Below are 24669 nucleotides of genomic sequence, written 5' to 3'. Positions count from 1 at the left end.
AAGACGTTTGGTCACATTTTGGTAATACAATCTTCGTAATGGCACAACTGATCATGGAACTCTAGGATTTGACACATCTCAAATCATGAATGAGATCGGTTTAGCTGCTAGAAGAAATCTGGCAAAAAAAATGTGGTACTCCAATGGTCTAGAGAAACCACACTAGCTAGAAAATAAGATTTTACATAGACCACTAAGCATGGTCTGCTAACAATACTTAAGACGTTTGGTCACATTTTGGTAATACAATCCTCGTAATGGCACAACTGATCATGGAACTCTAGGATTTGACACATCTCAAATCATGCATGAGATCGGTTTAGCTGCTAGAAGAAATCTGGCAAAAAAAATGTGGTACTCCTGATTTTACACGGAGAGGTAATAGTAGGAATGCACTCAGGAGGGAAAACCAATCCAATAGACCAAAAGTTAGATTTGTGAGCACTGACCAAAACCCATGAAGGAACACAAAAGGTGTCCAAGCAGGTAAGAGCCTTGTTATTTGACTCCTGATTAGCCCTCACAAAGAGAAGGGAATCATTCACAAAGTGGTTATTAAGCATTTCTAAGTCACCTAGGAGCAGAATACCCTAACTGCCTCATAATACGAGCTGCCTCCATCAAATAACACAATGCAATTGTAATCAATACTTGTAAGTATGGAGCTGGAGGGCACCCCTGATGAATGGAAAAATGAAGAGCAATCCATAGGGACAAAGGGTTGTTGACAGAAACAAATGGCAACACATTGGGGAAGAGTGTGTTCACCATGGTTAGACATTGGGATGCAAAACCCAATCAAGACCACATCTCAGAGATAAAAGATCAATCGACCTGATCTGTGTTGTAGAAGTCAATCTCAAGTGGTAGAGAGGAGATGTTGGAATGGCTCATATTTACATTACCGTTCATTTTTTAAAAATGTTTTTGGTACATGCAAATGTTTTTTAAGTCATTGTCAAAAAGGGACATGGTTTTAACCATAGATGAAATAATCACAAGCAACAATTAATTGGCAAGGGCCCTAATCTGATTAAATCAGGAAATAATCAGAAAAAAACGAAGAAAAATTGGCCAATATTGATTCTTGGCACACTTGTAATGTTAAATGAAATAATTGGGATTATTTTGCAATAATTGTTTCGTTGATTGCCAAAAGATTAATCAGGATTATTTCAATTAGTCAGAGATTATTTCATCTCTGTTTTTCACAACTTAATGTTCTTTAGCATTTTTTTATAAACATATTTCTTCCAAAACAAATCTGATGGCAGATGAATTCTTTATCGAAGTTAATTTACTTTTAGATCTTTAAGTTAGGTTGTATTTTCTGGGTAATATGTAGTAATTGTTTTGGTAAAATTTGTTGTACTTAAACATATAAATTGCCATGATAAACTTATGATTTATTTCATCATAGTAACTGTTAATGCACAAAATTAAGCAATCTCCGTTTTGTGTTTCACGCTGACATAATTTTCTCTTTACCTCCTAAAGCAATTAAGTCAACTCTAGTACCCAATATTGCAGCATGAGAAAAATGGGTAAATTGGCACAAATGCCATTATCTGATGTTGAAAATAAGAATATTCTTCAATTTTCTCCTTCATATAATCCATCATTTCCTATTGGTTGATGACAATTATAAGCTCATTGATGAACTTCATAACGAGGACAGGCTATTAGAATTACGACAAAAGGGTTTGTGGGTTGTTTAACAGTTTTATCCAGTTTGCTGTGTGTATTTTTAGTTATTTGTATACATGATGTGAATATTTATAAGGGTTTCCTTATCGTAGCTGAAAATATTACTTTTCTTGTGACATATATATTGCTAATAAAATGTTCATTTTATTACTTTGCAGGTTGAGGGAGTGCTCCTAAGAGCTGCAGATGAACTACAGGCACTTCAGGAAGAACGTAGAGTATGCATTTGCTGCAGTAAAATTGTTGTGATAGGGTTATTTTATTTCTATAGATATTAATTTAAATATTAGACAAAACACTCTGATAATAGGGCCAAATTAACCACAGAACCAAATTTCTATGGCATTGTCAGAGAGTAGATCCAACTACAGCAGAAGCATTGGACCGCTTTTTGGTAAACCTGAATTTGTGTGCAACAGGGAAGAAACCCTTCACATTCATTGTTGATGATCCTGCTGGCAATAGCTTTGTAGAGAACCCGTAAGTTCTCTCTAGGCTTGATAAGTGGATAGGCACATATATTGGAAATAATATGGCAAATCATCTTCTAGTTTGAATGTCAAAACTTTACGAAATACATTGGTTATGTTCTCGTTTAAAGGTGTTCTTATGGACAATATCCATGTCTGTGGTTTATAATGGGAATTCCTATAATAATTTATCTTGTTGGTCCATGATATTCCTTTAGACACTGATAATGAACTTGTGGAAATCCTTATTTAATACGTCAACAAGGACAACTTGATGAAATTCCCAACAATTTTGCAACATTGCGCTATTCACATGGAATAGCAGTCTCCAGTCTCTTACAGGATGGTAGAATGTTACTGTTATGGAGATGTTTCCGCAGTTACTAGGAATGAATTTTCTGAGAATGCACGATCTCTCTATCATTTAAGGAATTATTTCTGGCAAGGTCATGGTATTTTTGTAGTTTCCAGGTACTTGTTCTGTAAAAAAACTAAAATGTATTTGATGTTTATCCTGAAGGGATGTCTGTACCTCATAACTTTCAAATTAAGCGAAATTACTCTAGCAGTATTTCAAATTCTCAATGTTTCGTTTCCTGTTGTTAAGCATATATATATAGAATTTGAAATTAATATAATTAGAAGGTGCATCACATAAAGACATACCTTTACATGAAAGGTCACCGTCAGGCCTATAAATGGCCAGGCCATTCATCATATTACATATTCAATATATTATTTTAGTCTGTTATGGATTCCTTTATGTTATCTTATTTCTTTTGGATTTTAGTTTATGAACCAAGTTGTTCATGTTATATTCAGGAAATGAACATTGTTCATTTCATTTGGTATTAGAGCTTGGTATTGATCTGGCCTTTGGCTACACTTTCATTAAAACTAGTTTGATTTGGCCTTTTGGCCTCTCCCATCTTTTCTGAGTTTCTCTGATTCCTAGGTCCTCGACCAAAAATTGGCCCATGACTATTTGAAGTTCAAAAATTCAACCGCAAAGAAGTTATCACTGCCATAAATTGAAATTTGTGAATACCAATAGTTGCCAGTAGTTACAGAAGCCAACAAAAAATTCAGCAAGGTTTAGTCACCACTTTAATCCCATATATTTGCAGTTTTCCATAATAGTGTGCTGTTCTTACAACCACTAGCATATACCATACCGATGCTTGCATCATTTTTGCCACTTTACAATCTTGTACATCAATGCCATAAAGTTTTGCACATAGCCACAAGTTGTTGCCTACACATTCTGTACACATTCACCATTCCTGTCCATCCATACGTTGTCAATGTGGATGAACTCGCTCTACATTTCCATGCAACCATCTTTAGATCACCAGTCTGCATCCTTCTATACACCAAGTTTGCATTCGTGGCGTAAAGGCATGACCAATTTGATGTATAAGCCTTAAGGTCATGTAATAAAGATTTTTTTTTTTGGATCTGATGCACCATTTAAACGTTAAAACGGACTGTTACCCATCCAAGTGGTGGGTAACCCCCAAGGAGAAAAAATTTCTCCTATTTGTTCAGCTTGCCAGCAGCCCTATGATGGTCCATAGATAGCTAGCCTCAAAGGCCTTCTATCCATGCTTTGGTCCGTGCTATATTTCATATAGCTTACTCATCAGATGAAGGTGGGTCATCTATTATAAGGTATGTTAATTATTTTTGTAGGCAAGTGCTCTCATTTAATGTTTAAGGGCATTTTAGCATGGCTCACTGGTTGAATTGATTGGTAGACTGCTTTTCGTTGTATTCTTGTTCCCATGCTTCACCATGGTGGTTGTACCTTGCTCCTAGTCCAATGTGACCTTCTTTGAGGCCTTTCTTTCCACTGTCTAGGAGGGGCACAAATGAGAGGCACTGATTGATGATGCGTCCATGATAGTCCATACTTAAGACTTTCCATCTATTCCCTATATCCACATCCCATCTTCAGGTTGATTGCTACTTGTCAGCAACTTTCGTTCTTAGTTTTCCTCATTCTTGAGTAGAGGCCTGGAATCTTTTCCTAGGAGGTTGATGCAGCAGAAGGAAAAGAAAGAGCACAAGTGTGACACCCCTGCCTTGAATCCCCCACTAATATTGTACTTACGATTAATTATGTTAGTGATGCTTGCGTGGGCAAGTAAATGTAAATGGGTCAAAAGACTTGGAACAATTGTTCTATTAATCTTTATTAATATATTGCCAAAGACTGAAGAAGTGAGTAGCCAACATGGATCTCGATGCCCGAGAGAAAAACTGTAAAGGGGAGTTGGGGAAGTTTTGTATCTGACCCTAAATTAGTTATTCTAATTTTTGTCCCAGTGGTTGAACTACCTAATTGCCAACAATTATGAGAAGAATGGGGGTGTGGTACCAAATTGCTCTAGAGATATGGGCCACATACCCATTCCGGATAATTCAGATGGACCTCATAGACCAAGGAAAGGGACCCAAATTCTCATGACTGGAGTGTGCGTGATTGAGGAAAAGCACTGGTGGGGGTGCAAGAGAGGAGAAGAGAACAAAGGGAGCAGAAAAGCAAAGAATGGCTGCATATGATTGAATGTGATCTTGTGTGAAGTTGGGCCTCTGAGCAGAGGGTGAGATAAATCCTTTTGATAAATAAAGGCTAATAAATGAAGAGCATAACTTTCTTCCCTATTGATGCTATGTTAGGGATGAATTTTTTTTTTTTTGTAAATAAAAATTATATAAGTTTGAGAATGCTTGATTGATTGTTGCTACCTAAAAGATATTGAAAATGAGTAAAATGAAGTGGCTGCTTAATTAGAAAATTTTGTGGCACACGTTTAATTGATTTGACCAACAATTGATATGTGAATGAGTTTGTGAAATAGGAAAATGTGCAATTTGTTTTCAGAAACTTGATATTAAAGACCAAGTAGTTGAAGTGTTATCTAAGGCAAGGAACTGAGTTCAGCCATACAAGAAACTTGAGGACAATAACAAGAGAATGCAGGCTAAAGGAGCCAGATGGACTACTTGAGAAATCATTAGCTGAGTATGCATAGTGATAGCAGCCATGTAAGTATGGAAATCAGCTAGACTGCAGTGACTGGTCAATTGAAGGAATTGGGTAAGAATTCCTTTAGGTTTGAGTTTGTATTTTTTTTGAAATAATTTCAATTGAATGCATGTATTGCATGAATGCCCAAGAGTGGTATGGTTAAGGCAGAAATTATCAGATTTAGAAAGATAAATAATTTTGAGTTTTGATGACCACCAAGGATTCAAGACTAGTGCCTAGCCATTGGGAGGTTAGGAGTCATGAAAGATCAAGATATGGGCAACTCACTCTTCAAGGAGACCTAAACGTTAATACTTTCGCTACCCCTTTAGATATTTATATTTCTTTGACACTTGTTAATGGAGTTTCAAGGATAACATGCATAAATCCCCTAGGAACATTCATTCATTCACCATCCAATGAGTAACACATGCAAAAATTCTCAAGAGTTATAATTTCAACAATATTCAATAACTAGGGCACATTAATAAGATACAATGCTTCTCACCTTCCAATACAATGATTAATTAGTGCAATTGAGTGAATAAGCTCGTTATTGAAGGGCAAAAGTGAGAATTTCATAGTGGCTTTCCCTTCCAAATTTGGGGCTTTGAGCATGTATTAGTGTTACCTTGCTGGGTAGGAGTGGTTAATGAAGGATCCTATTAGGTGGTTTCAACCTTTAAGGGAATGACATATCCAAGGTTCATCCTTCAAATGGTAGGTGTCATGTGAAATAATGATGGAATGGAATGGGGGCAAAGGGGAGGCCCTAAGCCACATGCCATGGTACAAGGGTAGCTATGATGAGGGAAGCCCACACCTTGGGCATATGAATGTAGGAGGGAGAAATCATGGTGCACGAGTTACCCTGACCTTTGTAGTTCCACCCTTCCTCATTTTCCTTTGCCTTTTATTGATTTTTCTTTTATTTTATTGCTCAGGGCTCCAGGGAATGAGAGCATGATGCATATCATGTAGGACTGATCACCCCTTAGAGTGGGACATTTCATTGCCCACCAAGGGTTGGGACATTCATGGGTTTCTTAATGATGCAAGGGGCACTAGGAGCCAGGGTGATGGCCACAATGATGAGGGGTAGAGCTCATGCTTGGCTTTTGCCTACGTGCTAATTTATTTCGTCTTGACCATCTTTTTATTTAGCTACATCAACCTTTGGGGCATTGTTCCAGGGTCGACCCAAGGCGTGGACAAGGGAAAGAGGATGCTAACACCTTCTGAATGCAATGGATGTGGACCCATATAGGGAAAATGTGAAAAGGGATTATAATGAGTGGAGGGGAGTAAGATATATGGTATTGGGAAGCGGGACCACATAACCAAAATCAAGGTTTCCCATGTAGCCAAAAGCTAATAGCCAATAAAGGAGATCCCATAGGACTAGGATTCAGGATTAACCCCTTAGTTGAGGTAAAGGAACAAAACTGTAGTCAAAACCCTTCCTTCTTCCAAGTCACCCAATAATCCATACCCAAGTGTGCCTAAGAAAAACAAGCATAAACACCCAATGACATAATGAAAAATCATACATTTAGGATTGGATGGCCCACCTTCAAACATATGATCATGACAAATGAATGAGGGTACACAATGGTTGGCTTAGCTAGCAAGAGACAAAATAGAACATCAAAGCTATTAGGTGGCTGGCAGGGGCTGCTGCTACCAGTTGAAGGAATGTGCATTGGAAAGGAAGCTCTCCAAAGGGGAACCCCACTTTTGGTGGGCTACATCTGGCACCAGCTAGGACATGAGCTCACCGTAGAGCACATGATCCATGTACTCGATCAGGGAGGTCATGAGAACCTCAAGAATCCTCTGGGAACCACAGACCTGTTACTAGCACATCAGATACTATATTTCAAAGCATGTGCACTAGGCATCTTTGATTGCTTTGTTTTGCATCAAATATATAATAAAACATACAATAAATAAAATCTATTCTAAGATGCAAGATGCAATCTAATCTACCATGAGCAATCAATATGATAATTAACCCTAATGCAAAAATCAATGTGCAATACACCTACTCTAACATGCATATAATACAATGTCAAATGCCTAAGAAAGGGGTGATGGTGTTCGACTTGACTGTGGTAGACCAAGTCTCGCCATCTATGTTAGCTATATAATAATATCCATCACCAAATTTCCCATGAATCTTGATAGATATAGGATTTCCCCCAACTAAAACCACATCCCCCATGCTTGAATTCCCTTTTAGGTCTAGCCACCCACTACTTCTTAAGCTTACTTGATTTGGGTTGTGGTTCCTTAAGGAGACAAATTTCTTGTGGTGGGGGAAGATTGATTTTCTTAGAGACCTTCCCTTTTGATTTATGATTAGGGTATGAATATGGTTCAATTTCTTCAACATGTGTTAACAAAGGTTCTCTATATGATATGAAAGGGGACCCATCAAATAATGGTATAGTAGCATATTGCAAATCAAATTGTAAATGACCCCCATTGATGCACCCTACTTTCTTGATAGCAACATTCCCAACACATCAGGGATATCAACCACCGCAACATCCATAAGCATGGCTATATCATTATTACGAGCTAAACATACTTTAAGATCTTTGATACGACCAACAAGGGGGATAGATTTGGAATCAAAATCACATACATTCCTATAAGGTCTTGTGATACTTAATTCTAATTGATTCATGAGATTTAAAGGCATGATGTTAGCCGTGACCCCATAATCAAACATACAATTATGGAGGAAAAGTCTATGTATGGTCAAATTCAATAGAATTGCACCATGCCCAGGATTAGTCTTTGTTACATGGGTAGCTTGCAACATTATCGGGGGATCCTCTTCCCTAAGCCACAAAGCTTTGGTAATTTGTTGCCTTTGAGTAGGTAATTTGGCAATTTCTTTAAGTGGTACTTGCACCATCATTTTTCCAATTACACTACCAACATCAACATTCAACTCGATTGGTTTACTCTTGGGCTTGGGTTGACTTTGGGAAGGAACCTTCACTATTTCCTTGGATGGTTGTGGAGTTGCCTTTGTATTTTCTTTGTGAGATGGTTGAGGTCTTTCTTGTGCTTTCCATGTACTTTTGTTCTTCCTTGAATAAGATGTCCCATTAAATCTGCCATCTACTTTGGCCACAAATAGGTCTCTTGAGGGCTCCGTTGGTGGCTTGATAGTTTATATTTTAGGGTGAATAAAATTATCAGCGAACAAGATATTGAATGAGGAATCTTGGTCAACATTGTTCATTTGCTCAACTTCTTCTTCTTCAGTTTCCTCTTGCGATTCATCTTCATTGGAGTCATCATCATTCATTCCATCATATTTCTTGCTTTTGGCAACTTGGAGCTTGGCTCACGGATAGCTGAATAGGTCAATGCGGGAAGAATGAATGTTTCTTTCATCTTTAATGACTATATCCTTTGCTTCATTATATGTTTTGCGCTTCTTTTCCCTAATGATATATGAGAAATGTCCCACAACAACTTGTGTGAATTTCTCCAACATTGTGTCTTCTGTGGGTTTCAACTTGTGTACCATGTCCAAATACGAAATTTCAAATCTTTGAACAAAACCTTGCGTATTTTCATCGTCAGTTTTCATCATATTTAGGAACTTGCCAAGTGCCATACCTCCATCCAGGTGATTAGCCCATCGCTTCTTGAAAATTTCTTCAAATGTTTCAAAATCAGGAATACTTCGCTCTGGTAATCGTGTATACCAATCCCTGACTTTACCCTCCAAAGATGATGCAAAAAGCATAAGAACAATGTCTTCTTCTTCTTCCTTGATGTTTTTGAAACTAATTTCCCATATGAAGTCAGAGACATGTTTCTCAGCACTCTTTGTACCATCCCCATTGAACTTAGGCAACCACTCACGATATTTATCAGGTAATGGGTGAGGAGCATCGGGATATAGATCAAAGTTCAATGGTTTGAAGGATGCCACATGCCACCTCTTAGGTTTAGGAGGATTTTGATTAACATTTTGGTTATTGGCAATGGCATTTGCATTAGCATTTGCATTTTGGTTATTCATGTTGCTATTAGTATTATTATCAACTTCCTCAAACTCGGGGAGTAGATTAGTTCTAATAAGTGATGGAGTTCTTTCCCCTCTTCTTGTAGAAGCCCTAGTTCTAGGAGGAATGGTGTCTTCAAGTTCTTCACCTCTAAGTAAACTAGGAGTTTTGATAAGAAATGGAGTCACTAGAGGAGTATCTATAGTGTCATCTTAAGAATCAACCCCTTTATGATTCACGGGGAAGAAAAACTCGCTTCTTCCCTGACAATGGAACCAAAAATGTTGCTGCACTAACTAGCAGGCCTTGTAAATAGGCAAAAGCTAGAGGGCACAACAACACTTGGGACAGAGGCCCATTATCACCATAGCCTAAGTCCTCTACTCTTCTTGGATTTTCACTGACGGGAGGAGTCCAAATGATACTCACTTTTGATAAAATATTCCTTGATAGGTTTGAAGTGAGGAAAGGTGGCTCATTCAAGGTAAAGGTTCAATAAAGGTATAAGCTTTGGGAGAAGCTAGAAAGACTTTCCAAGAAAAACCCCTTGAAAGATAGCTACACAAGACCTAGGGTTGATATATATAACAAGATCCGAGAGCATCCAAGTTCAAGGTAGATAAGAGGAAAGGCAATGTTTTGTTTACTTCAACAATTACTAAAGTAGATGCCTTCAAAGAATCCCTGAGTTGAAGGATTAACTTCTAGGGTTTTCTCTTGGTGTGACAACTAGGGCATCAAATTTATAGAGAATCCACACTTGGGAATTCCACCAAAACTTGAGGATCCCTAGAGGAGACACTAAGGAAGAATTCTATCCAAGTGAAATTTAAAATGCCTCCCTCTAAAAAATTTTGCACCAAGCTCTAGGGGAGCCTCCCTATCCTTAAAGGGACGAAAATATAAGATTTAGAAAGAGAAATAATTTTGAGTTTTGATGACCACCAAGGATTCAAGACTAGTGCCTGGCCATTGGGAGGTTAGGAGTTACGAAAGATCAAGATATGGGCGACTTACTCTTCAAGGAGACCTAAAGGTTAAGACTTTCTCTACCCTTTTATATATCTATACTTATTTGACACTTGTTAATGGAGTTTCAAGGATAACATCCATAAACACCCTAGGAACATTCATTCTTTCACCATCCAATGAGTAACGCATGCAAAAATTCTCAAGAGTTATAATTTCAACAATATTCAATAACTAGGGCACATTAATAACCATGAGACATTATTCCATGCATTAGACATAAACAAATTTCAGAAATTCAACAATAAATGGAACTTACAAGATAGTGAAGAGTATATCCATCCATAATAATGCAAATTAGAAGCTCCAAAAATGAGACAAGATTATCCAAACATCAAAATTCATCCATAATCCTCCAAAACCAGCGACAAATTGCAGGTTCAAATTCCCTAACTAGGCCGAAAATCCAAGTAATTATGGTAAGAATGGGAGAGAGTCTCTCCAATTTATACAAGACATAGGTAGTTTGAATAACAAAAGAACAAGCCCCTCTAACATTAGTTTAGATGCTAATTAACCCACCTATGGTTACAAGCCAACCTAGATGGCTTTAAAAATGATTTATCTGTCTCCTAAGCACACGCAAGGCTGACATCATGCATGCATGGATGCCTAGAGAGGTAGCGTTGAGGTCCCTTGTGCTAAAAAATGTGGTAGAGGGCCTCAAAGATCACGAAGAAGTGGGGGATGCCCTCCATATGCTGCAAAACATCTCCAAACCCATATTTGGGCTTTGTGGACTCCAAGTGGGTCTCATGGGTCTCCAAATGGCTCATAATCAAGTCAATGCTCCATCAACGAGGGATAGAAGATTGCACATGCTCTCCCATGTCTCCCTTGGAAAGATAGAACCTCCTCCAGACCTTGGATCAATTGCCAAGAGTTGGGTGCAATGTGTAGCCAGCTGGGGCATCCTGGTCCAAGTGCATCATCATTTCGAATAATTCGACAATGAACAAGCAAACAATGGTGCTGAAGAAGCCCATGGTGTGGCAATCAATGCTCTGCTTGAATGGAGGCCAATGTCTCTCAACGCTCACCCTACAAATGCCATCATGATCCTCTAGAGGGCTTGGATCCCATCTAGGGAGGGTAGGACCAAGATGAAAACCCACCTGCAATCCTATATAAGATCCAATGCATCTCCTCAGCTTTCAATATAATGATACATAAGCGTAATTGAGTGAATAGTGGGTTTTCCTTCCAAATTTGGGGCTTTGAACATGTATTAGTGTTACCTTCCTGGGTAGGAGTGGTTAATCAAGGATCTTATTAGGTGGTTTCAACCTCTAAGAGAATGACAAGGGAAGCTATGATGAGGGAAGCCCACACCTTGGGTATATGAATGTAGGAGGGAGCAATTGTGGTGCATGAGTTACCCCAACCTTTGTTTTTCCATCTTTCTTCATTTGCTTTTTGCCTTTTATTGACTTTTATTTTATTTTATTACTTGCGGCTCTAGGGAATGAGAGCATGATGCGTATGATGTAGTAGTGTTCACCCCCTTAGAGTGGGACATTTCATCGCCCACTAGGGGTTGGGACATTCATGGGTGCCTTAATGATGCAAGGGACACTCACATGGGCCCTAGGAGCCGAGGTGATGGCCATAATGATGAGGGGTAGAGCTAATGCTTGGCTTTTGCCCACGTGCTAATTTATTTTGTCCCGAATATCTTTTGCATTTTGTGGTACATTTCCTTTTGTATGTGGCCATATTATGCTTTTGTCTTTGTTTCTAGTTGCATCAACCTTCGGGGCATCATTTGAGGCCCGACTCGAGGCATGGACAAGGGAAAGAGGATGCTAACCTTAGTTACCGGAAACGTCTCTCTGAAACCCTAGAAATGTCGTTCGACGTTTCAGAAACGGAAATGGGTACGATCAACACGAAAACGACAAGGAAACGTTTCAGTTTTTTGGAAACACAAGATCCTAATTCTGAAGCGTTTTCGTTTTTTTGGAAACGCAGGGTCCTATTTTTGAGATGTTTCGGGCATTTATAAGGGTTTTGGATCTGTTTCTAGAGTTTCCTGACTTGGATATGACGTTGAATGCGATGTCTCATATGATTTTGTTTGATGAAGAGGCATCAATAATTGCATCTTCAAGTGGACATGGCAACAATTCTCCCACTCATGGATAGGATCCAAATGATGATGTGAATCTTAATTACATGGATGAAAATATATTTGATGATATGTAAATGTAATTTATGATGATGTTTTAAACTTTTGAACAATGGACATTGAATACCATAATATGTCATATGATAGTAGATTGCCAGTCATAGTTCAGTTTTGTAATTTGTACTATGTAGTGTGCATTTAGCATAATTAATTTTGGTGATGATGTTGATGATTGAAATTGGAAACATAAACTTGATGATATGTTGAATGTTATAATAGTCTATAATGATGATGACAAAAACTTAAGCTGAAATGGTGATGATGATTTGTTTATGTGGAATTCATGATGATGATTATGTATTTTTAAATATAGAATCTAGATTCTAAAAGATGAATGGTAATATGAAAGTTTTATTGTCATATATATATATATATATATATATATCTGTTGTTTCCTTGCATATCATATCCAATTTTTTTTAAAATTTGTTGTATCTGTTTCAAACCCGTTTCCATATTCGTTCTCGTCTTCGTTTCAATGCAACATAGCTGCTAACACCTTGTGGACCCAATGGACAAATGTGGGCCCAAATAGGGAAAATGTGAAAAGGGCTTGTAAGGAGCAGAGGGGAATAAGATATATATGGTATCAGGAAGCAGGATCACGCAACCAAAATCAAGGTTTCCCATGTAGTTCTCTTCATAAAGATAATAGCCAATAAAGGAGATCCCATAAGACTAATATTCAAGATGAACACCCCCCGCCACCCCACCCCCACCCCCACAATTGAGGTAAGGGAACAAGAGTACAGTTAAAACCCTTCCTTCTTCCAAGTCACCCAGTTATCCACACCCAAGTTTGCCCAAGAAAAACAATCATAAAGACCAATTACATAGTGAAAAATCATACCTTTAGGATTGGATAGCCCACCTTCAAACATACGATCATGACAGAGGTGCAAGGGTACATAATCGCTACCTTAGGTGGCAGAGACAAAATAGCACATCAAATCTCTCAGGTGGTTACCAGGTGCTATTGTTGTTGGTTGAAGGGAAGCGTATCGAAAAGGAAGCTCTCCAAAGGGTTACCCCATTTTTGGTGGGCTACAGGCTTCAAAGATTTATTGCCCATATCATATTAATCAGAAGACAAATCACGTAAAATATGGATTAGACTTATCAGATAAGAGCCATATCTGCGACGCTTTTCATGTATCATGTCTTAGAAAAATGTTAGAACAACATTAGTCAACTTAGACAATACTTCTTATGTTGGATGATGAAGGAAAATCATTTTAGAGGTAGAAGTTATGATTGCTTTTAGGAAGAATAGGTTATGTTTTTGAATAGCTAAGAAGTACCTCATTAAATGAAAAAATATTCTAGAAGAAGACGTTTTATCACAAATAGATAAGTTTCATTAACAATATCGTTTATTACCCTTGCTTTGAGGCAAAGCATCTTGAAAAGCAAAGGGCAATGTTATCTATAAGACAAGCAGTATAAAATAAAAAATATGCTAGGTTAAAATAATAATAAAGAAAAATAATGCAAAAGGAAAATAATATGAATGATTAATAATTGATAGTTAATAAAAAATAAGCATAAAATGTACTAAGGCACTTCCCTTGCACATTTCTTTGGGCTTTCAGTGGTAAAATATCTTCTTTTATTAATCATTAATTATACTCTCTATTTTTATGGAATAAATCTTCTTGAGCTTTTGCTCCATCAATTGTGCTATTTTGAGATCTAACTTTGCTATTTCTAGTTAGGTAGTGTGTTTCACTTATGAATTTTTTTATGTGCTTTCAATGATTTTTTAGCGTAAGTTGGGTGCTTATGTATGGACCTTATATATTGCTTCTTTATTGTGTTCTTTTGGCAATGCATGGTTTCTATAATTGTATAGAGAGAGTGCCTCAATTTGAAGAGATATTTTGGCGCAAAAACATCTTATTTGCTTTGATTTTTAGTGATCTTATCTTTGGTGCTTTTTCTAGAAATTATCTAGCCTATTATGGGGTGAAGTGGGAATGATGCTATTTCAGGTAAATGTGGGTAACCAACTTATGTACTTTGTCTTTATTTGTAGCTTATCAATTTTTTGTGTTATTATGGGCAATGGAGGGTGTTGCATATGAGGATAGAACAAATGCTTTTTGAGGTTTATTTTAGGCTGGTTTGCTTGTTTTGAGCCAAATAGGTTGCTCCACTTTAGAGCTAATTTGATCCATCCTATCAATAACATTTGGTAGAGTAGGATGCACCACTTGAGGACATGTTGGGCAATGTTTATGATTATTGTGCAGAAAGAAGAGTGTATGCCTTGGAAATATTTATAACACATTTTTTTATGTGCTTTGGCTCTTATTCTTATCCAATTTTGTGCACTTGACTTGGTTATTATTCTGGATAGATTATGGGGGTTATTCCTAGTACGTTCAGGTTGTGTCTTTTATTTTACTTGCGTGCCATCCTTTTGCACTTTATTGTAGTAGTCTTCAGTTCTTTTCTCGAGATTCTCTACCATGTTCATTTGTCCTATTTTATTCTAAACAAGTTGGGGGATTGTTTTTGTTTTTTGATACAGATATTGATGCACATGTTACGTGTTTGGTTTCTTTTTTTGTACTTAGGTGAGGATCAAACCTCCCAAAAGCTAGGTATTATCTTCTAGAAAAATGAACATGCATTTATAGTTTTGGAGGTGATCCTACTTGGCACCCATTTTTAACCCGTTATAGCAAAATCACACATTCCTCAAGATAAAGTCCAAAAACTCAAGTGCAAGATACATGTACTCAAGATGGGGCCAACTACCACCTCATCGACTCTCTTCTCATTGTTGGGTAGCTCTCCTCCAACTTAGGTGGGGCTCTCCTTAGTGGATCTAATTGTTGAAAAGTGTAACTTGGTTGGGTCTTCGTAATGACATATAATTATGATTTTATGTAATGAGATGTAAAGAAGAAAAATAAAATTATTATATTGACTTGCTTCATGGGTTTCTTGAGCAAGAGATTTTGTTTTGAGTCAAGACTCCCACTGAGTCTTTAGGAATTATTTGTCATCTAGTCATAAAATGATAAGAGTCATTGTCATGTAATGAAGTCATGTTATACTTTGTAAAAGGTCAATCTTGTCTATGTAAAGTATCCTCCATGACCTTGTCACTTATCCTCTTCAAGTTAGCCTACAACGATGGAAGAACATGCTAGAAGAAGTCGGCTTCTTGTGATCATGTCGGCCTAAAGGGCATGTAATGAAGTGTATATATAGCCACACTCGACCTCACTTAGAGGCAAGCAACTTGTCAAGCATTCGGTGAAGAAGTGCGAAGAAGAAGGCTACTAAATAGAAGTGTGAAGAAGTGATAAGGAGAGATTCTTCTGGGCAAGCGAAGGAGGATTCTTTTGGGTCAATGAAGGAGAGATTCTTCTGGGTCAGCGAAGTAAAGTTTCTTCTAGGATAGCGAAGGAAGGATTCTTTTCGGGCTGTGAAGAAAGGATTGTTCTAGGGTACTTGTTCTGGGTTACCAAGATAGAGATCTAGAGATCGAGATTCTCTAGAGGAAGCCAGTGAGATCATAGAGATTGAGTTTCTCTATAGGAAGTTGAGGAAAAGCCAGTGTGAAGGATAGAGATCGAGTTTCTCTAGGAGTCGAGGAGAGCAGTTCAAGATCAAGAATAAAGTCGAGAGAGGAAGAGGTAGAGCATCAAAGTTAGTGACAAGGTTCTTGGGAGGGTACTAGAGTCAAGGGTCTTTGTCATGGTCTTGGTACTCATCAATTGAAGATCTAGAAGAAGAATTTTGATCGGGTTTTCCTCTCAAGAGTTGAGACGTTTTGGCCCTAGCTAATAGGCCTACATACTGTGTCACTTGTCTTTTATCGTGCATATTGGTAATTGTCTTGATGAAAATAACATAATAATAATCTAACGAAGAGAAAACTATAAGCTAAGAAGTAAAAGTATATCACAAGCAATTATCAAGCAGAGAAATCTTTTAACTTCTTATGCCCTAGATTTCTCAACATGGAATCAGAGCTTAGGTGCTGAAGTCAAGAAGGGACATTCAAAGCAAGTAGACACACGAGAATCAAGCTTCAAAGAAGGATCACATAAGGTCAAAGAACATCAAGCAAGAAATGAAGATCTACCAAAACCATAGATTGAAGAAAGATACTCTAGCAAGAGTTTTGAAGTTATCTTCAAGAAGGAAGCAAGAAGAAAGACCGAAACCCTAGAAGCACTTCTGAGCATTACTCATACATCACCAAAGGAGTGGAAGCTCTTCAAATCTAAGGAAGGGTAGATCGAAAGGCAATCCTCTCTTTATTAAAGCAAGGATCTCTTTTGGAAAAAGATCATCCTAAAGAAGGCAGTCTTCCCTCACCAAAGTAAGAACCTTCTTAAAAGGGATCATCTAAAGCAAGAAGTTCGTTGAAGATTCTATCTTCTCAAGTAAGTACCTTTTTTTTCTTATAATCTAATCTAGTAAAAATGACTTCATGTTTCAAGGAGAACCATAAGTTGGTTGGGATATCAAACACCCTTGCATGGGGAAGAAGGATAAACACAGTCCTTGAAGTAAATGAAGTCATTGATCATGTCCATGGAAAGGTCTCCAAGCCATCCGAAGAACAAGCATTATCTGAATACATGGAAAGGATCTAAAGGCTCAAAAAGATTCTTAAGGAGTCTATTAAAGGTCCTCTCATTCTCTATGTAGCCAAGCTGGAGACATCTAAAGAAATATATGATAAACTAATAGAACTTTTCTCTGAAAGCACGATAGAAAAGACCATATCACTTAGATCTGATCTATATAAATTAAAGGTGTCAAAGGATGAAGGGATATCGTCATGCCTTTCAAAAGCATCTCAAATAAAAGGTCAATTGTAGGATCTAGGAGAGATGGTATCTGATAAAGAAATGATCTCCGTTATTCTAAATGCATTGACTGATGAACAAGGTAACCTCATATCTACTAAGGAAGAGGAAGCTATCCCATTCATCAAATTATGGTCTCTCTGCAAGGCAGAAGAAGACAGGTTGAAGAGAGAAAGCGACAAAAGATCAAATAGAAGGGATCAATTAGTGACAAGAAGAAAAGGGAAATTTGGAAAGTTTGGTCCTCCAAAGAAAAGAAAGAACATGGCTAAGATAAGATGCTATGGATGTCAGGAACTTGGGTAGTATAGAAGAGATTGTCCTAAATGTAAGAAGGACAAGAGCCCATATTACTGAGGAAGTGAAAGAACTTGAGACAAAAAAGCTTAAGAAGGAAGAAGTAAAAGATCTCTACTATGACTGAGATGATCTTCTTCACTAAAAGGTAGTTTTCATTTGTAATTTATAGATAGGAAGCAATGCAAATAAGATAGGATGCATCAGATTAGAAAATAACATCGTGATAGAAGCATTAGAAGTAAGAGCTCGTGACATGGGAAGCAGAAAGGATGTTTGGAATAAATTCTATTAATTACAAAGAATGGGAGCTCTTGGAAACCTCATTAAAACCTCAAGTGATACTTATAGAAATAAGTAGAGGTCATCATCGACTAGGATCATCATACAATAGTCAATAAGGAAACATCTTCCGGGTAAGGATATGAAAGATCCTCAAGTTTCTCTGATGGAATCCTCATTAAAGGATTCACCGATCTAAAAGGAAAGCAAGAGTTTCATCAGGAATTCCAACTCGTGGGATTCAAGGGATGATGGTATGATGACATAACAGGAAAGCAAGTCTAAAGGATAAAGTTCTTTCGTTCAAGTGAAGCTGCTGCAGGAAGTCCGGATGACTGAGAGGAAAGATGAGGTATGTATGCTTACATAGGATATTATGAAAGTCATGTCATATGGTTGCAAATAATATGAATCACTATTTCCTTTTTGGAAAACATGATCAAAAGAAGAAGGGATCTCCTGCTTCGAAAGATTGCAGAAAGGCATAAGTCCACACTAGATGAAATCAACATAATATGTTCTCACATGAATCATGAGGAAGCTAACTACAATTGAGGAACTCTAATTTGAAGCTCTTGGGAATGAAGTGTGAAAAGAAAGGAAGAGATCGTAAAATATGCAACAAAGGTAGAAGGCATTCAACATCCGACCAAGAAGAGTTGACTAGAATATCTCTAGAAAGATATGAAGACTCTGACATGAGTCGAAAAAATATGGAGATCCTTGACAATGAATATCTTTAGGAGATGTGTCAATCTACATGCAGGACGCTGATACCTACTGGGAGATGTCATGGTGAAAGACCATGACAAAGTTAAATTTTTTTTATATGTAAGTGTTCATTTCTTATTTTTGAACTAATATCTGGGTGGGCTTATGTAGGACTGCCAAAGGGAAAATCTGTGGACGAACTTCCAAGAGGACCATATAGAAGGATGTAAGATCCTTTCGGAAAATATGACGTAAAGAAAGCAACATGAGATGAAGCAAAGCCAGATGGAAAATTGGTGAATCACTTTTTGATGAAATGAGGACATGTCTAACTCATGGATGAAAGTGATGGATGGTTTGTGCCCTATGTAGAAGTCCCCAAAAGATGAAGAATCCAGGACAAGAAATTTTTGACATTGAAGAAAAGAGGAGTTCTTCAAGTAGCTGGTTATCCCATCATCTACACCTAAGAAGTTGCTATAGGTCCCTAATTAAGAGGGAGCCTGGAAAGTTTCTTAGGAAGAAACTTGGAAATTCCTAAGCCAAGAGGGAGCTTAGGTACATTCCTTTTGTAGGAATGAGTACATTCCTTTATTGGAATATGTCCTCCCTATTTGAGAGGGAGAGATAGATGCGTCATTTTGGTCTTCACCTGAGAAGACAGAATGGAGGATTGGGTAATCATTTGGCATTCGATACTCTTTGAGGATGAGATAGGACATCCAATAGAAGAGTATTTGTGGAGGACCGATATTCTTTGAGGGTTGGGGAGTCTAATATAAGAATAGTCCTCATGGAACTTGCCATGAGTACTCGAGTAGGCGATGTTCCGAGAGAGACAACGATGAGAGTGCCTATAAATCATTGGTCTCGCCAACATTGAGCTCAGATCTTGTGGAGAGATGGGGCTATTAGTCAAGGCCTTGCTATGTAACAATGTTGGTTGATATGATGCTATACAAATGAGTTACCAATCCAAATTCTTCTTATGAGAAATTCTTCAGATTGAGAATGTCCAAGTACCATTATGAATACCTCCCTAGTTGAGAGGGAGTGTTGAAAAGTGTAACTAGGTTCTATCTTCATAATGACATGTAATTATGATTTTATGTAATGAGATGTAAAGAAGAAAAATAAAATTATTTATTGACTTGCTTCATGGGTTTCATGAGCAAGAGATTTTGTTTTTGACTCAAGACTCCCATTGAGAGTCTTTAGGAATTATTTGTCATCTAGTCATAAAATGATAGTCATTGTCATGTAGTGAAGTCATGTTACACTTTATAAAAGGTCAATCTTGTCTATGTAAAGTATCCTCCATGACCTTGTCACTTATCCTCTTCAAGTTGACCTACAAAGATGGAAGAATATGCCAGAAGAATTTGGTCTAACTCTTGTGATCATGTCGGCCTAACGAAGTGTATATATAGCCACACTCGGCCTCACTTAGAGGCAAGCAACTCGTCAAGCATTCGGTGAAGAAGTGCGAAGAAGAAGGCTACTAAATAGAAGTGTGAAGAAGTGATAAGGAGGGTTTCTTCCGGGCAATCAAAGGAGGATTCTTCTAGGTCAGCGAAGGAGAGATTCTTGTAGTTCAGCGAAGTAAAGTTTCTTCTGGGATAACGAAGGAAGGATTCTGCCGGGGCAACAAAGAAAGGATTCTTCTGGGGTACTTGTTTTGGGTAACCAGGATAGGGATCTAGATACCAAGATTCTCTAGAGGAAGCTAGTAAGATCATAGAGACTGAGTTTCTCTATAGGAAGTCGAGGAGAAGCCTTTGTGAAGGATAGAGACTGAGTTTCTCTAGAAGGAGTCGAGGAGAGTAGTTCGAGATCAAGAAGAAATCGAGAGAGGGAAGAAGCAGAGCATCAAGGTGAGTGACAAGGTTCTTGGGAGGATACTAGAGTCAAGGATTTTTGTCGTGGTTTTGGTACTCATCAATTGAAGATATAGAAGAAGAATTTTGATCGGGTTTTCCTCTTAAGAGGTGAGAGGTTTTGACCCTGGCTGACAAGCCTACGTATTGTGTCACTTGTCTTTTATTGTGCATATTGGTAATTGTCTTGATGAAAAGAACATAATAATAATCTAATGAAGAGAAGACTATAGGCTAAGAAGTAAATGTATATCACAATCAATTATCAAGCAGAGAAACCTTTTAACTCCTTATGCCCTAGATTTCTCAACACTAATGCCACAGTCAAACCAAGTCAAGAGCCCCCTAAGGCATCTACTTCAAATACTACCAATTAAAGAATTGCACCTTTAGGATTTAAGGTGAATAGGATTGCTAAGATTGTTTTGGGTAATTCCTCGGTTTGAGGTCAAAGGGAAAGTTCCCCAAACACACACAACCTAGGAATTAGTAGGAGAATAAAACTCCAACAAAACAATTTAAATGATTTACAAGGAAAAAGGGTGATGGAGGATAGAAGTTAAGTAACTTAGTCTGCAAATATATTTTTGGGAGCATATGGGGTTACAAAGCCACACAATTGGATAAAAATGGGTCAGATTTAGGTTGAAAGACTAGAGTAGACTAAAATGTTTTTCCTAATGGTTTGACCTAGGCATCCTTCAATCCTGTAAGATGGGATAAAGGAGTAAGCTTAGTTAGGTCATCTTGAAAGAGTTTAGCTTAGGGCATGTTGAAAGAGCTTGTTGAGAGGTTCAAAGAGGCTTGGAGTAGATTTAGCTTCAAGGACTAGGGTAGATTAACTCGTGTGCCCTAGAGGCTTGAGGCAGGTGTTGACAATTTCCAAGAATAAACAAGGGATGGAGCTTCACTTAGATCACCTCAAAAGAACTGGATGAAAATCTTGCGCAAGGAAGGTGATGAGATAAATATACTAGCAAAACTACAGTGAATATTTAATAACCATTATCCATCAACTTGACAAGATAAGGAAAAATAGTTTACTCTATTTATCATGCATCCATCAAAATTCACCAATAATCATCAATGAAAAGAAGTCTATCTTGATTGATAAGGATTTTTCTTATCAAGATCTACAACTATCCATCAAGAAGAGAGAACTATCCACACCATCAGAAACTCCTCAAGAAGTCACTTAACTCATCCATCCATAGTAGAAAATAAGATACAAGAGAAAATTTTGGAATTCAGACTAGCTAAAGGGGATTTCTCCCCTAGTCCAGCCATGAGAAAATGAGAGGAAGTGCACTTCTTTATATAGAGGAGGTGCTTGTTGCTGCAAAATCTATTAGGCTCAGTGCAAAACCTTACTAGGAAAGGGGCCAAACCTTAGGCAACAATGAGGATGGGTTGCTATTGTCTTCACCTCAATAACCTTCCTCTTGCTCTTTAGCGGGATTTAAACCACAAGGGAGGCTTCCCCAAATCGCATATAAGGGCTCAAGGAGATAAGTTTTTGAAGATTTAAAGTGGATAAAGAGCTTGGTAGGGCCAAAGATAACCTAGGTTTTCAATGCTAAGGTTCTAGCATTCTAATGTTAAACCACTAAATGGGATTCTATAAGTTAGGGTTTGGATGATCTTCAACAACAGGGCATACAATGTCATATAGCAGCATAAGAAAAACTCTCAAAATGATCTTCAACAAGAATGGAACAAGGACTTCAAGTAGAGGCTAGGGTAAATTGTTTTAAGGCTGTTAAATGTGCATAAACAACAGCAATAAAGGGTGATGTTATCCCTTATAGGATGTCTAAGGCTATCCACTTTGCTAGATTTTACTTGTATATGATTTATAGAGACTAACCCTAAAGAATGAACCACCCACATGCAATAAAACAACAAGTTCAAGCACAAAACAACCGTAAAACCCTAGGAGCTTCCCTAGGTGTCCAGGCGGGAGAAAAAAGGGTTTTTATTTAGTTTCAAGGTGATTAACAAACTTTTGGATCAACGCCTTATGCTACAAGGGTTGATGGAGGCTTGTTTTCACAAATTTCAAAGGAAGGATATTGAAGCAATAAGGGGGGATGCTCTGGGAATCCACTTCTAAAAGCTATTGTTCTTGTGGTGGGAGAAATTAATTATAAGGTCTGCACATATAGGGTTTCCTTATAGGCTTTGAAGAGAACAATTGCACATGCAATTATGAAGCAAAATTTCAGCAATGATGGAACATTTAGTCATGGAACATGTGAAACCTTACTTCAAACATTAAAGCATGGAAAATATCAATAATAGACGATAAAATTACAGCAATCCTCTACAAAAAGTTAAAACACTTATTTCATTCCTAGAACAATGTTTATTCATGACAAGGTTGGAAACCATCTCACCACTTTTGGGTAAGAAACCATCACATAAAACCATAGCACATCAATTGAAATAAAGATGAAGCATGAATTATCGTCTGCAAGTGGACACATCATTTGAAGTGTAAACATAAGAGTTGATATACCATGGTAGAGTAATATGAAAGGACTTATGGATGGTTCAAGGTTGGAAGAACTGGAAGATCAAGTTTGAACTAGTATATATGAGCATGAGAGCCCATCCAAGCAGCATCAATGCAACCGTTAGAGGGTGGCTTGGAGATAGTCTCCCTCGACGGGACAATAAAGATTTCAATATAAGAACTTTAATATAAACCTTAATTGAAATGAACAAGTCTAGGAAATAAATATGTGAATGTTAGAAAATACTAGGCTTGAAATAATGAAGTCTAAATTAAATATTTTCAGTAAACTAGCTTTAAAGTTAAAGTAAAACAAGTAAAAGAAAATGAATTTTGGATTTTATAATATTTGGTGGTTGATGGGGGAGACTAGTTCTAATTGCTAGGGCTAATGGTGTTAAGAGGAAAGCTTCTTCTAAAGCTTCTTCTAAATGGCCTATTTCTTAAAGGATTAGAGAATGGAGGGATCCAAATGGATCCACCTTCAATTAGCAAAAGTATCTAAAACCTAGCAATTTAAAACGAATAACTTGCTAGAATTCCTAGGAGATACATAATGCAAGGGTACTAATTAATAACTTGTAAATCAATAAAGGAGAAAATAGGTCTTACCTCATATGCAGGGCCCTTCCAAGTGGTAGAGTTTACTTGTCATATGGATCATTATTGCTACTCTTACCTATGTAGGAAACTTGACATCCCCATCTAACTTGATAGCACAAATGATAGTCAAGAGAGACGACCTTGAAGCAACATCAATTTGCCTTAATGCTATATATTCAATAAGAGTGTTCTCAAATATTTCAATCAACAAGAATAAATGCCATGAGGGGGAGCCTCTTATACAGAGAGTAGGTTTAAGTTTTAACAACCCTCTTAGTAAAATATTATCATAAAAGACTTTTACCCTCCGACTAACAATGGGGACAAGGTAAAAAATACATAAATAAATGAGGTAGTTATGCCACATGTACAAGCATCTACGGAGAGAAAGGATGTTCCCCTAAAAATAGGACTAGATATGGGTGAAAGGGGGTCCAACATTTCTCTGGAAGGAAAGATCAACCCTGAGAAAGAGCAAACAACTAGCAAGGATGGTCTTCTAGGCCACACACGTGACATGTGTGAGCTCTAGAAGGTGAACAATGCTCTAAAAATAGTGCCAATGGTTGTGTGGTGAGTCCTCCATGGTGTAATAATCTCCAAGATAGATGCTAACAACCTCCCTCAAGTTGAGGAAGGTCTAAACCACTCCCATGTGCCAAGGAAAAGCTTCTTCAAGAACGTGCTCATCATCCTAGATATAACTTGTACTTTCATCATCTAGGGAAAAGTGATATAACTATGATCTCAAATTCATCAAAACAATATACAAGAGAAGAAGATAACACCAGAATTTGTTTGTGGTCTATGTGGATATTTGTAGTTTCTTCCTTGTGCAGAATCTAATTAGATGTTTGAGGTCTTTTCCTATTGGGACAAAGTCAGAGCTAAACTGAAACTGGACTAGAATACATCCTTCGATAGAAAGAATGTCTCAAATGAGAGAAGAGAAGGTCTCTGTATACTAAGAAAAGATAATTCTAATTTATACCTTAGCTTTAGTAGCACTGAGGAAGAAATCTTTGATTTCTTTTTCTCCTCTACTACTTGTATATATTCTTCTATGTTTCTGTTCTTTGTAAATATT

General features: G+C 37.5%; 1 protein-coding gene across 1 annotated transcript in view; it reads left to right on the top strand.

Annotated features, from left to right (window-relative positions):
- LOC149261058 (zinc finger chaperone zpr1-like) overlaps window positions 1-24669 on the top strand; it is a 335727-nt gene that overhangs the window by 124823 nt on the left and 186235 nt on the right. The window contains exons 8-9 of the mRNA XM_089421608.1: window positions 1866-1925; window positions 2060-2187. Of these exons, the coding sequence (XP_089277734.1) occupies window positions 1866-1925; window positions 2060-2187 (188 nt within the window). The remainder of the gene's footprint in view (window positions 1-1865; window positions 1926-2059; window positions 2188-24669) is intronic.

Source organism: Pinus tabuliformis, chromosome 6 (genome assembly GCF_031772625.1).
Source record: "Pinus tabuliformis cultivar Carrire ecotype Pingquan chromosome 6, CPIR1, whole genome shotgun sequence".
NCBI classification, from domain to species: Eukaryota; Viridiplantae; Streptophyta; class Pinopsida; order Pinales; family Pinaceae; genus Pinus; species Pinus tabuliformis.
This window is presented reverse-complemented; position numbering and strand designations above follow the sequence as displayed.